Genomic DNA, 14,073 nt, shown 5'->3' with positions numbered 1-14,073 from the left:
AGAGGATCCGTTTTCCCCCCCTTCCAGCCCACCTGGCCCTGGCCCACACCCCAGGTAGGGAGCTGAGGCTGACTTGTTTGATGCCTTTAATATCATTATTTGTGTTACACGATACACAATCAAGGATGATGGTCAATACTGCGATGGAAATGTTAAAAAAAATATTATACACGGCTCATGTCTTCCACACACCTTCCTGGAAATAAATTAGTGAGCACGGAGAAACCTGGCTGGGTGGCAGCCAGAGCTGAGGGTTGAGGGAGTGTTAAGGCAGTATCTACAAGGGGGAAGAATGACAGGGGGCAAGCTAAGGCCTCAATTCCTCCCCTCCATCCTCCCAGACAGGGGAGGAGGGAACCACACACTTCCTAGACCCAGAGGTGCTGGCTGCCTCTCCCCACCACTTGTACACTGCCTCAGTTGGAAGTCCTTGCCTGCCAGGGAACTAGGTATGTCCTGTGTGGAGGGAGTGTTCCCTGGTTCCTCAGGGACAGAGGGGTTCAGCAGTGGGCCATAGTCACACAGCAAATCAGCAGCAAAGGTAGCAGTCTAAATGAGCCCTGGTGGGGCCCTACTTGGAAAAGAGGAAGTGCCCATGTTCTCGAAGAGTGAGTCAAGAAACCCAGGGTGGTGGTGATAGTAGTAGGAGGCTTGGCGCTGGGGCCCAGATGACAGGCTGTAGGGATCTGACCTTGGTGGGAGAGATGGGCACAGTTGGGGGCTGGAATGGGCCTTGTGGGCCCTGCAGATACCGTCTCTGTCCTTGTCTCCCTTTGGCATTTTCTCATCATCTAACCAGGGTCCCTGTACAAGAGGAGGTAGGGCTGGGTTAGGGGTTGGAGAGCTTCACCTTAGTACTTTGGAGCTGGCAACCCCTGGGTGTAGTACAGGGAGAGCTGCTACCCTTCCTAAGTAGCAGCCTTATTCTCTCATTACCCTCTCCCCCTTCCAGCTCCACCTCCCAGGGAATGGGCTGTGAGGTGGCGGCATGGAAGAATGGAGGGTATACTCCCTGGCCCTGGGATATGGGGTTTGTGGGGGCATAGACCAGAGCAGTCTTAGGCTAACTGTGCTTTCATTTTTCTTTACATGGGGCAGGTCTCTACTGCCCAGTCCCAGGGGAGGACCTTGACTTTCATCATCAGCTTCTCTGGCATCTTCCCCACCCCAGCAACTGCAGCAGAGACAGCAGTACACACATTCTGACTCACAGACACCCCATATACCCACATACACAATATATACTCACACACATACACATTCATAGACACACACACACACACACGTATTCCCAAATAGATCTGCATGCACTCAAACATACACAGGTCCCATAGGAACTCCCCCTTCTCCCTTTCACACAGACATACAACTCAGGAAGCCGCCTAGGTGTACTCAAAGACACACAGAGACCTCCCTATACACCTCCACAGAAATTCCTCTGACAAAGTTTCTTCAGAATTTTCAGATGCTGCTCATTTGACAGTTGAAGCCCAGGGAATGCAGTGGCTTGTTGAAGACCACCGGGACAGTGCCAGAGCTGGGGCTAGAACCAGGCTCTGAGTCCCAGTCCAGGGCGCTCAGTCCACTGCACTGCTGAACAGCCTCTCACACTGTGAACAGACGACTCAGTCACTTCCTCACCATCTAGGACAGAAGCAGACATCTAAAAAGACAGGCCCACACAGAGACAGACGCACACCCTGATAGCCGCAGGCACACGCTCATCCTATCAAGCGCTCCCTGCCATACACAGGCAGCCATAGCATTCTCCTAAGCTTGCTCCCTTGAAGGTTCTTACTGGGAAGAAGGATTTGAAATCTTGGGCTGGAGTGAGATGGGAACGGGGCATTCGAGGCTAGTGTTACCTCCTGCTTCTAGCCTGGGACAGAGGCCAATGAACAGAAGCATTTGCGTGTGTGAGTGCGCGTGTATGTGTATGTGTGTGTGTGTGTGGGGAGGTGGGGAGGGGGTTGGCAGAGAGATACATTGGTTAAGGGCAGGTGAGGACAGATCATACCATCCCAACCATCCCAAACTCTGGCCTGTCTCTAAGGCCTCTTACCCTCAACTCAGAGAACAAGGAAGGAAGGAAGGAAGAAAGGGGTGAATGGGGCAAAGAGGAGGAAGTAGGCAGTGATCTGATAGGTGGGGGGACAATATTCCACTGGGCAACTCTGCCAGGCTTCCCATCTGGAGATGAGGGGAGAAATGCAAATAGGTACATGGCCAACAGGGGCTTCTAGAGGGGCTCCAAGGTATTAGACCTTGCCCCCACTCCACTGGGCCTTTCTACCTCAGAGTCCCTTTCCTTACTGGGCTGGGGGTTCATGGCTTCATGGGGTGGGGCCAAGCCCCTGGCTTTGTGATCCCTTCCACGCATTACTGTTGGCCTCCCTGCTGTCCAGTCCCCCACTCTCCCACTGGACTGTAGCTTTGGGGAGAGCAAAAAGGTGCTGGGCAAAGTCCCCCAAGTAACTGGACAAACAGCCCCTTCCCCTCCTCAGTTTCTGGGGTAGAGAGACCCGGTTTTGGTTTCTCCGGCTCCATGAACACACAGAGGTACACGTCCTACCATAGGAGGAAGCAATGACTTTTACGAGGTTGGCGGCTGTAGGGGACGCGGGGCCGGGGGGCTGGCAGAAGGGCTGGGGAGGGGTCTGCCCCTGCCCTGTCTAACCTGGCCCCCAGTGGCCCGGCTCCATCGGCTGCGGCGGCCCCACCCACTACTGAATGTGGCAGGCAGTGGAGGACGTGGCCTGGCAGCACATGCAAGTGGGGTTCACGGACTTGGGGGGAATGAGGTCCAGGTCCTCGTCGTCGGGGATCTCATCTAACCGGTAGCCATCCTTCAGCAGCTGGATGTTCAAATCTTGGTTGATCTGCTGTAGACAAAGGGGGGGGAGGTCAGGCTCCAGGGATCCAGGGGCACCAACCACCAGGCCTTCCCCAGATCTGTCCCATCCCAGGTCTCTCCAGAAACCCCTGGCTTCACCCCTAATTCAGTTCTGGTCTCACTTTCTTTACAGGCACTTCCTTGTGAGGCTCTGCCCCATGACAGACCCCACCCCATTCTACAGGTAACTTCCCACCTCAGGTCCTGTCTCTATTAGGGCCCTGCTCCTACTTGAGGCACATCCCCGTACAGTGTCATCTGTTTTTCACGTTGCATTCTATGTAAGTGACAACCCTGGGTTCAAGTCCCACCCTAATCCCAGGATCCCCTAGGTTGAGGCCAGGGTCTAACAGCCTCACCTTTATTCGGTCCTGCCCCATTTAGGACCCACCCCCACAGTGGCTCTGCCTGGCTTGGCCCATAGCACCGCTCAGGTGTGATTTGGCATTGGCCCATCCCTGCTTGGAGGGGTGTGTCTGGGGTAGGAAGGGTGGGGCCTCACCTCAGCAGAGGAGTAGCCAGAAGAGGAGTATCTGGACATGTCAAAGTCATCATCGCTGGCCATGGAGAAAAGGAGACAGAGGGAAGTGATTCCTGGAAATTAAATAGAAAACTCCCTGCACCACCCTCTGACCCCCACCAGTCAATACCCCACCCTTCTCCCACACTTCCAAATAATCAGCTCAATCTAAATGAAAACTGCTTGCTGTACAAATGGAGTTTTAAGACAGGTTCCCTAGCCCCATCTTTCTAAATAAATTGCCACCTTTAACCTCTTTCTGAGTAGAGATGCTATTCCTTTTCCCCCACCCCTCCCCCTTTTTATCTAGGCTCAAATCACCCTGGCTTGTTGAGTTTTCCCAAAGTCCAGGTCTAGCCAGGTGTGTTCCCAGCAGTAGGGCTGCTCCCTTGCAGGGGGCAAGGTATTAAGCATTGAATCAGTGCCCATTCTCAGAGCAGCCATTGGATCAGTTGTCCCTGAATAGCAATAGATTGTACCAGTCCCATTTCCTCTCTCTGCTGTTCCCCACCTCCAGGTAAAAATTCCAGTCTCTGGGGGCTTCATCCTTGGAGAGTTCCTGGCTGTCTGAGGAATATCTCAATTCTGACACTATAACAGTATGGCCTGTACAGTCCACCTGTATGCTCACACAGGTTCCTGTGGCTTGCCCAGCTGCCCCAACATCCCCATACACACCTGTCAGTGTCAAGGGCTACCAGTGGCTTCTCGTCTGGGCTCTGGTCAAGCGAGGAATAGCCTTTATTGGGAACGACCAGCCTGGGTGGAGAATTTGGGGGATTGGATTGGCAACGGGAGCACACAAGTCTGGTGAGGAATTGGGTTGGGCCCCACCCCACCACTTCCCTCCCCCCCCCCCACCCCCCCCCCCCCCCCCCCCGCTTGGATTCTGTTGAGATTCTCTGCTCTCAGAGAGGAGCTAGGCCTGAGGAAGGAGGGAATAGGGGAAGGCTCAGGACCAGCATCAGGACAGATGCTGACTGGCAGGGTCCAGGTGGGGTGTGTGTGTGGGGGTGTCTACCTTGTCCGGGCCATGACAGTGTTCTTCTTGGGTTGTTGGATTACAGGGCTACCCATACTTCCATTCTTCAGGGAGCCCTTCCGGGCCAGCTCCCGTTGCTTCTCTGCAGGGGAATATGGGAAGGAAGCTGTGTCCTGCCCCCAGGACCACCCTACCTTACTGCTCAGGGCAGCCTCGGCTGGGCCTCCATTGGGAAACTCTTTGCTTCTGTAGGAACTGTGGAGGGATCCTAATTCCAGGCTCCGCTCCTCGGTGGAGACAGTACTTGGCCCTGCACAACCTGAGACAGATAGTGAGGAGCAACGGGAAAGCTGACCCCTGTCTTCCAGGAGCTGTACTCCCATGTGGAGCAGTTAGTGTGTGCTCGATGCCAGAGGAAGGTTAGAGAGGGAGAGATGGAGCAGGAGGATGGGGTCGTCAGGGCCTCCTACAGACGACATCTTGAACTGGAGAGAGCAGGGCCTTCTAGGAAGGAGGGATAGTGTATACAGAAATGCATTTAGAAGTGAACATAGTAAGTGTGGATCTGGATGGAATGGAGGGTGCAGATGGAGGACAGGTTGAAAAAGTAAGATACATTTATTCAGTCATTTGTTTATTAACAACATCTATGTCACCAATCCCAGGACCTGTGCTAAGGGGCTAGGGACTCCCTCTGATGACAAACTCAGGGCATGACCTTGAATGCCAGATAGAGGGGTTTGGGATTAATGTGGGAGGAAAAGGAGCCACCAAGGGTTATGGAGTAGGAGAGGCAGAATGGGGCCGGCAGGGTCAGGGGCAAGAGGCTGGGGGAGCCCCTCTGGCTATACTTCTGACTCTGCTAGCCTCTGGAGTTCTCTGAGGCTCCAGAGCCCACCAGATTCGTGGGGCTGGCCACCAGGTGACCTACTGTCTGGTGTGTGGCACTGTTACCAGGAACCAGTAATCTGCCAGTCTGGTTCCTGGTAAAGGCCTGTCTACCCTTCCTACTCATCTCAAGTAGAGCTTAGATGTGGGGAAAGGGACTGTTGGGTGGAGAGGGATGCTAGGGGAAAGTACTCATAAAATAATCACAGCTCCGGAGAGGAAAGATGGGTGGGCATTTCCGGCAACCGTGACTCTGGACTTTCCTCTGGCTGCCCTCTCTCCGACTCTCTCATCTCCAGGTGGCTGACCCTCTTTACTTTGCCACTGCTCATCTGGCTCCTTCAGTTTTCCCCCAGCCTCTTTTCAGCAGGCAGCAGCTACCATTACCACTCCAAGCCTCTAGGGGGTGCAATTTGCCTTAAAATTCCTGGAGGTGGTGGTGGTGATTTTTCCCTTTAGTGCTACTGGGCAAGGTTTTGAATTTTAATGAGGAGTTCGGTGGTAATGTAACAGAGAAGGAAAAAATTGTTATTTTAAAAGCATGTTTGAAAGTGAAAAAATGCAAAGAATAAACTGGCAAAACCAAGCTACAGTCTACTGTGCAACTACTTAAAAGAATGAAATCATTCTCTATATACTGGCATTGCAAGAAGTTCCAAGACTTTAAGTGGAAAACAAAAACAAAAGAAGTTTCAGAAAATGTGTACAGTATGTTACCACTTATGTTAAATACAACAAAGAGTAAAAGACGGCCTGACGGGTGTGGCTCAGTGGTTAGGCATCGACCTATGAACCAGGACGTCATGGTTGGATTCCCAGTCAGAGCATATTCCATCCCCAGTGGGGGGTGTGATTCTCTTTCATCATTCATGTTTCTTTTCCTCTCCCTTCCCCTCTGAAATCAATAAAAAAAATATATATTTTTAAAAAGTAAAAAACAAAAACTTGGAATGATTATCTTGGGAGAAGATGTGCCAGGGAGAATAAAAGAAGTTATACTTGTTAGAACACTTGTATTGTTAAATTAAACAATAATATACAAAACTCGCTGTACTTTGAGTCTGATATCTTTGGAAGAGGAACAAATGCCACTGAGAGAACTGCTCTCTTGTTTAGAAAAACAGCCTGAGGGGTTCTCTAGCTGTGATCTGGAAGGAGAAAAGCAAGGTAAAAAACAAAACAAAACCTTTTTTTCAAAAAAAATAAAAGAACAGAACTCTGTGAAAAGGGAGTCCCGGCAGCTGCAGTGGGAGAAGGTTTAGGATAGAAGGTTTAGGCTCTTAGGACTGCTGAGGGTCCACTATTCAGTGGGCAGCTGGAGCCTGAGGAGAAAGGGATGGCAGAGGAGTTTTGAAGGCTAGTGATTACCTGTATGTAATCGTAAACTCTCCTGGATGTACTGTGTTGTAATTTCTCTTCACAAACCAAATTTTTTAATAAAAGCCTATTATATGAAGCAGCCTTGGTCCCTGAAGAGACAGGGGCAGTGTTCAGCCTAGGGTGGAGTGAGAACAGCAGCTGCTGGAGCTATGGGCAGTGGCTGGGAGCCAAGTGACTTCAAAGAGCAGGCTGTAGCGTCAACTGACTTCAGAATGGACATGAGAAAAACCCCAAGGGAAAGGTGACCCTGGAAAGGGGGAGAGATATTTGAGTTTACTAAAAAACACTAAGAAAAACCTCCCCGAAACTGGAGCCCACTAGGCCCTGAGATGTCCGGATGGGCTGAGGATGGAATGGGGAGAGGGGCTCAGCTTCTAGGCTTTGGAATCCTCATTCTTTCTAACCCTCAGACATAGCAACTGCTACCTACCTCTAAGGCAGCTTCGCAGCCCCGTTCAGTGTTGAATGGGACTGCCACACCTTTATCCCTGCCCCTCTCCCCTGGAATAACTGGAGCCATCTTGGCCTCAGAGACGCCTCCTAGAGTTTTGGGTCCTGCAGAGCACTGTAACGTCCCTTTTTGCCTTGCAAGAAATAAGGTACCTGGCAGTGACAGTGACTTGGTGGCTTGAGTCTTGGAACCATCTGGCCCTAGGTGGTTTAATTTGTGGCACCATGTTGCAGACCCAGCCCAGAGCACCTGGTCCATTCCCCGCATCTCTCTCACCCCCCAGACCCACTCACCCAGCTTTACTTGGAGCGGGGATGGTTTGTAATTCATGGCTACTGACTCACCCTCCCGGGCATCACAGTCTCCGTCTGAGATGGAGGCGGCGGCTGGGTCCTGGCAGGGAGAAAGCAGAGAGACAGGAAGTTTAAGGAAGTGAACACAGGAGGCTGCTGCTCTCAGCCCTGAAGCTGGCCTTCCCACCGGACCCCCGGACCTCTGAGAGCATCCGCCCCTGACAGCAGGCAGGAGATTCAGGGAGGGAGAGGCAGACCCGTCCACCTTGAGAGGAAGATCCTGAACTGGGTAGAAGAGCCAAGGATCCCGGCTTCACTTACACTCACCTGGATGTCTATCTTCTAAGTCCTGGGTCATCTGGCCTCCCGTAGAAGGCCCCCCACAATTCTTGAAGCCCACAGGATCTCCTTCTCCAACCTCCCATACTAGTTGCTTGCTCCCCAGGGCCCTTCCCATGTACTTGTTTGGAAAGGTCTTTCTAGGTTCCTGTGAGTTTAAGTCTGCATTAAGGTCAGAGTAGCTGCTCCCTAAGACAGGCCTTCACACCCTTCCCCCCTCCATTTCCTCTAGCACTAGACAGGTCCCTTCACAGGACCAGAGAACTGATTGGCCAACCAGGCCATACAAAAAAGAGTTCTCATGAGGACTTCTCTGTTTCACAGATGAGTCCTAAAGAACGTCTTCTCGAAAGCCTAAAAGGTTGGCTGTGTATGGTAGGTGAGAAGACAAATACTGACAAATCAGCTGGTGGTGAGTTAGTCCTCTGCTGCTTGCTCATTAATCTAGCCTCACTCTTCCCTCGAAAACACCACAAACCTCTGCTACAGGATCCAGGGCCCTGGCCAACCCTGCCTCAGTCAGTTGGAAGGTCATTCACATTCTCCATGAGACACTGATGACCTATTGATACTGCCATCCAAGGCATCTGCCTAGAACAGTGATGGCGAACCTTTTGAGCTCGGCGTGTCAGCATTTTGAAAAACCTTAACTTAACTCTGGTGCCGTGTCACATATAGAAATTTTTTGATGTTTGCAACCATAGTAAAACAAAGATGTATATTTTTGATATTTATTTTACATATTTAAATGCTATTTAACAAAGAAAAATCAACCAAAAAAATGAGTTCACGTGTCATAGGTTCGCCATCACTGGCCTAGAACTACAGAGTCTGAGGACTGCAGAGTGGATCCAAGGCTGTGCCTGTTCTGTCTCTGGGGATGTAGAGAGCAGACAGAGAGGCAGGTAGAATGCTGCAGGACTGGCCCCACAGCGTCAGGCCCAGAGATCTGAGTGGCTACGGGTGTACCATTAATAATGTGGATTTTTTCAATAGCTGGAGTTACACATATGTTGATATATATGCGATTTTATATGTATGCTATTTTGTTGTATTGACAACAAGCTTCAAAACTTCACATGTCCAATTTTCAGAAGGGGTTAACATCATAGGTACCGGTTAAAAATGCAGATTGACCCTTTACCGGTTAAAAATGTGGAATTTGTAATAAAAGAAAACACGATAATTTCAAGAGAAACATCAAAAGTGCTTTATTCAAAGTAATGTCCCTCTGCTAGCTACACATTTCCCCCATCTTTCAGGTAATTTGTGAATACCGTTCCAATAGATCTTTTCTTGTTTTGAGGCAAACCATTCAGAGACCCAATTTTCCATTTCTTCATACGTTTTGAAGTGCTGCTCAGAAAATATGTGTGCCATCGATGGGACCAAGTGGTAATTTGAAGGAGCAAGGTCTGGTGAATACAGAGGGTGGGTTAATACTTCCCAGGCAAGATCTTTTAATGTGTCTTTAACTGGTTTTGAAGTGTGTGATGGTGTGTCATCATGAAGCAAAATTACTTTGCTGTGTCTTCTGGCCCATTCTGGTTGTTTCATGATCAAAGTGTGGTGCAAATTGATTATTTGTTGTCAGTAGCGATCAGTATTAACGGTTTCTCCTGGTTTTAGAAGCTCATAATACCACACCTTCCTGATCCCACCAAACGCAGAGCATTGTCTTCTTTCTGAAGCTATTTGGCCTCACAGTTGATGTTGATGGATGACCTGGATGAACCCATGATTTTGTGCATTTGGGATTCTCAAAATAAATCCACTTTTCATCGCCAGTCACAATTTGATGCAAAAAAGACTTTCTTTCGTGCTGTTGAAGCAACATTTTACTGATGACTTTTCGGTTTTTCATTTGTGTTTCGTTCAGTTGATGTGGCACCCATTTCCTTCCTTTAAAATCTTTCCCATTGCTTGTAAACGATCGGAAATAGTTTGCTGAGCAATGTTTAATCTTTCTGCAAGTTGTTTTTGAGTTTGATACGCATCTTCATCCAATAATGCTTGTAATTGTTGGTCTTCAAACTCTTTTGGTTGACCTGGAATTCTTTGTCTTTAACATAGAAATCATCACTTTTAAAGCATTTATTTATTTATTTATTTTAAAAAATATATATTATTGACTTTTTTTTTTTTTTGTACAGAGAGGAAGGGAGAGGGATAGAGAGTTAGAAACATTGATGAGAGAGAAACATCGATCAGTTGCCTCCTGCACACACTCTACTGGGGATGTGCCCGTAACCAAGGTACATGCCCTTGAGCAGAATCAAACCTGAGACCTTTCAGTCCGCAGGCCAACGATCTATTCCAGTGACGGCGAACCTATGACACGTGTGTCAGAGGTGACATGCAAACTCATTTTTTTGGTTGATTTTTCTTTGTTAAATGGCATTTAAATATATAAAATAAATATAAAAAATATACATCTTTGTTTTACTATGGTTGCAAATATCAAAAAATTTCTATATGTGACACGGCACCAGAGTTAAGTTAGGGTTTTTCTTTTTTTTTTTTTTTTTTTTTTTTTTTTTAAGTTAGGGTTTTTCAAAATGCTGACACGCCAAGCTCAAAAGGTTCGCCATCACTGCTCTATTCACTGAGCCAAACCGGTTAGGGCTAAAGCATTTAAACCAGCGTTCACAAGTATCTTGAGATGGAGCATGTTCACCATAAGCTTCCCGAAGTATACGATAACTTTCAGTAGCACTTTTCTTCAAAATAATGAATTAAAACTTCCCGCAAATGCTTTTTAGCACGAAATTTGACATTTTTAGGTATAAAAATATCAGAAAATTTGACATATGAAGTTTTGAAGCTTGTTGTCAATACAACAAAATAGCATACATATCAAATTGCATATATATATCAACATATGTGTAACTCCACCTATTGAAAAAACCCGCATTATTAACCAGTACACCTAGTATACTCATTATGGTAGCTTTTGTTCCCTTTAGAATGAGGCAACCGAAACGAAAACATGCTTGTCACCAAGGGGAAAGGGAAAAGTCTAGAATATTTGGGAGGGAAATCCTGACCTTATCTGTGTTCCTTAAAGACACCTAGAGCACAAGGCCCTGCGTGGGCTGTGTTCGCAAGTTCCTGAGGGCAGAACCTGGGCTTCTGTCCTCTGCTCTGACCCCCAACCCTTAGCTGTGGTTGAGGTGGACCCGGCAGGAGGCTCTGTGCTGGAAAGGTTGTGTGCCGCAGTGGCTGCATCTCAAGCAACTTCCCAGGCCACAAACCTTTCCAATCCTTATCCTTTGCCTCCCTGGCTCAGCTCCTCCTTGGGAGGCTTCTTACTGACAGCACCTGTTCTCTAAGCCTTGGAGAAGCAGGCTCTAGTGGCCCTTACATGCCTCTCTGCAGCCAAAACAGCCTGGCAGGGGCTACCAGTAGGAAACATGGAGACCTGACAGTTTGGGCTCTGGCTTTCCCTTCAGGCCACAGGGAGGGCTCACTCCCAAAGCAACCTGAGGAGGCTTCTCAAGGTGCCTGTGGGACCCTACCAGGGAAGCATTGGCACCTTTACGATGTCCTAGTCACATTACTTTTTCTGTAGCATTTGTCACATGTCACACATCCCACATCTATTTGGAAATAGTTTCCTTCACTGGCTTTCAGGACACTCATTTCTATCTCATCCCACAGTCCTTTGCTTCCTCTGCAGAGTCCTGACCTCAATCCTCCTCCTATCTCTCTGGGGAACCCTGATATCTCCTACAGCTTGGATTAACATGTTCACACTGATGACTTCTAAATCTATAGCCTTCCAATCATGCATCTTCTCCATAACCCTCCACCCCATCCATCCCATGAGAGTGTTAAGCCTCACTGTCATTTCCCTGGGCTGACTTTTAAAGCACAAGCCCTTGGGCATTTGGGACTACTTTTTTCCTCCCCGGTACAGATAAGTTCATCAATTTCTTCTCTCAGACTGGAGGTACTTGGCAGCAATGATAACATTGCAGGAAGGATGGGGCCTGTCTGGGGGCTGGGAAGCTATTGAGCAACTCTGGTCACAAGGACCCACATGTGGTCCTCCAGGACACTGGGCGGGTCCTGGTGCCATTTGATCCCTGAGTGAAAATGCCAGTCCCTTTTGGTCATGAGCCAGGGTGCAAAGCCCCAGACCAAGAGGCCACATACAAAGCCCACCAGGCAGCATCTCCCAGTCACTGTCCATGATGGAAGGCCATCTGAGTGGCAAGAACAAAGATCTCGGGCACTGTGCCTGCAAACTCAAGCCTTTTTTGTGGGCTTCCTGTATGTCTTTCCTGAGAGATGTAGCCAATGCACTATGATCATCACATGGAAATGTAATCAGGAAGATTAAATGTGAAATATTCATGAATATAAGTATCAGAGAGGAACCCAGGCAGAAGGAAGCATCTGGCTCCAAGAAGTCAGGGAGAATTTAAAATGTCCCCGAGGACATCTGACAGGAGTTAGATCCGGGAACTAGAGTGGGGATTAGCAAGATTATTAATAAACACTCAGCAGAGACAGACATTGAAATTCATCTCTAATAGCAACCCATGTTTCTGCAACCCTTCAAATTCTCCACCGACTTTAGAAATGATTAATAGCCCTGTCTTACTGTTTCTGGAACAGGATATATATAGGCTAATGGCCAGTGCAGAGCCAATATAACTACAGGAAGGCAAAGGTGCCAGAAGAATTCTTAGACTTAGTCCAGTCCAGTGATTTTCATTAAACTATGTTCCCTAACCCTGTGCACTGGGCGGGGCTGAGTGCAAGAAGGGACCAATAGGAGGTGGTCTGGCTTCTCTTAAACCAGAGTAGATCTACTTTTATTTCATTTACATGTCAGCCTTTCCACAGGATTTTAGTTGGAGAAAGGGTTCTGTTGCTTAAAAAAAAAAAAGTTGCCCTGACTGGTTTGGCTCAGTGGATAGAGCATGGGCCTATGGACTGAAAGGTCCTGGGTTAGATTCTGGTCAAGGGCATGTACCTTGGTTGCTGGCACATTTCCAGTGGGAGGTGTACAGGAGGCAGCTGATCAATGTTTCTCTCTCATTGATGTTTCTAACTATCCCTCTCCCATCTCTCTGTAAAAAATCAATAAAATGTATTTTTTAAAAAAGTTAAAACCCACTGATTTAATCCAATCTAGTTTTAAAAAAATATTTTATTATAGAAATTTATTAAACTTACACAAAAGTAGAGAAAACAATACTGTATAGTGAGATCCTGGTTAACTATCCTTAGCTTCAACAAATATCAACTTAACCCATTCTTTTTATAAACACCAGCTCCTCCATTTACTAGTTGTGTGATCTGGGTGTCAGTTTCCTCATCTTTAAAATGGTACTAATACTAATGCCTATGCCAAAGGTTCTTGTGAGGCTAACATGAGTTAATATATGCAAGCACTTAGAATAGCACTCAGTATAGTACACACCGAGCACTCTATCTGTGCTGGCCCACACAATCCTGGACAGTGTGCCCTGGGAGTGACTTACCCACAGCTGCAGCCCTGGCATCACATAGGTTGGGGCCTGGCTTATGCGGGAAGGTATCTGTGGAAAGGTGTTCTCTCCACAGGGTGAGGAGGGGCCTGACCCAGGGGGCATGCTGACTCCTTTCTCTCCTTACTCCACTATGCTGCAATTGCCTCTCACTTATTTAACAATGGCAGGCCCAGGGCTCATAAAGATAAATAGAAAATAAGCCCATTCTTAAGGAGTTCCCAGTAATTATCAATAAAGGCAACAGGAGCCATAGAAAAGTAGAGGAAAGTAACAAAGAGAAAACTTCACAGAGGAAGCCACTTTAATAGTTCTCAAAACATTAGTTCACCAGTTAGCTTAAGAGGAAGGAGAAAGGACATTCAGGAAACATCTGCAAAGGCTCTGAAGCATAGAACTCACATTGCATATTCACAGGAAAGTCAGTACTTCGTTATAGTTGAAACCTAGAGGTATGATGAAAAGTGGCAGGAAATAAAGTCATGGTGTCAGGAGGGCTCAGATGGTAGGAGAAGATGGGCCTTGACTTTGTTCTTGACTCAGAATATAATGGGAAACCAACAAAGCCTTAAACAGGAAAGTAACATGATCAGATTTGAGATGTAGAAGGATCCTCTAATAGCCATGCAGAAGATGGATGGCAGGGGGATGAGACTGGAGGTAAGGATAATTAGGAAACTATTGCAACAGTGCTAACAAAAGATGGCAGGGACTTGCACTGAGCAGAAGCAGAAGATAAAGGGACAGAAAGGAGGATGTTAAGGAGGGTAAAATTGGTGGACTTTCAAGATAAAAGGTAGAAAGAGGAGTCCAGACATTCCTAGTT

At 47.8% G+C, this 14,073-nt stretch overlaps 1 protein-coding gene across 7 annotated transcripts in view; it reads right to left on the bottom strand.

Annotated features, from left to right (window-relative positions):
* Positions 1 to 73: 73 nt before the first annotated feature.
* Positions 74 to 14,073, bottom strand: part of FAM219A (family with sequence similarity 219 member A) — a 51,608-nt gene continuing 37,608 nt past the window's right edge. For 3 of the 7 annotated variants that reach the window (XM_070431314.1, XM_070431316.1, XM_070431321.1), the window contains 5 exons: positions 7,408 to 7,507; positions 4,435 to 4,537; positions 4,092 to 4,172; positions 3,396 to 3,450; positions 74 to 2,882 (listed from right to left, as the gene is read on the bottom strand). In XM_070431314.1, coding sequence (XP_070287415.1) covers positions 2,724 to 2,882; positions 3,396 to 3,450; positions 4,092 to 4,172; positions 4,435 to 4,537; positions 7,408 to 7,507 — 498 coding nt within the window. In that variant the 3' untranslated portion in view covers positions 74 to 2,723. The remainder of the gene's footprint in view (positions 2,883 to 3,395; positions 3,451 to 4,091; positions 4,173 to 4,434; positions 4,538 to 7,407; positions 7,508 to 14,073) is intronic. The other 4 variants (XM_070431317.1, XM_070431320.1, XM_070431315.1 and 1 more) reach the window with 3 other exon arrangements.

Source organism: Myotis yumanensis, unplaced genomic scaffold, assembly GCF_028538775.1.
Source record: "Myotis yumanensis isolate MYYU_CA2020_CCGP unplaced genomic scaffold, mMyoYum1.0.hap1 SCAF_12, whole genome shotgun sequence".
Taxonomy (NCBI): domain Eukaryota; kingdom Metazoa; phylum Chordata; class Mammalia; order Chiroptera; family Vespertilionidae; genus Myotis; species Myotis yumanensis.
The sequence above is the reverse complement of the archived record's forward strand: the minus strand, read 5'-3'. Positions and strand labels throughout refer to the sequence as shown.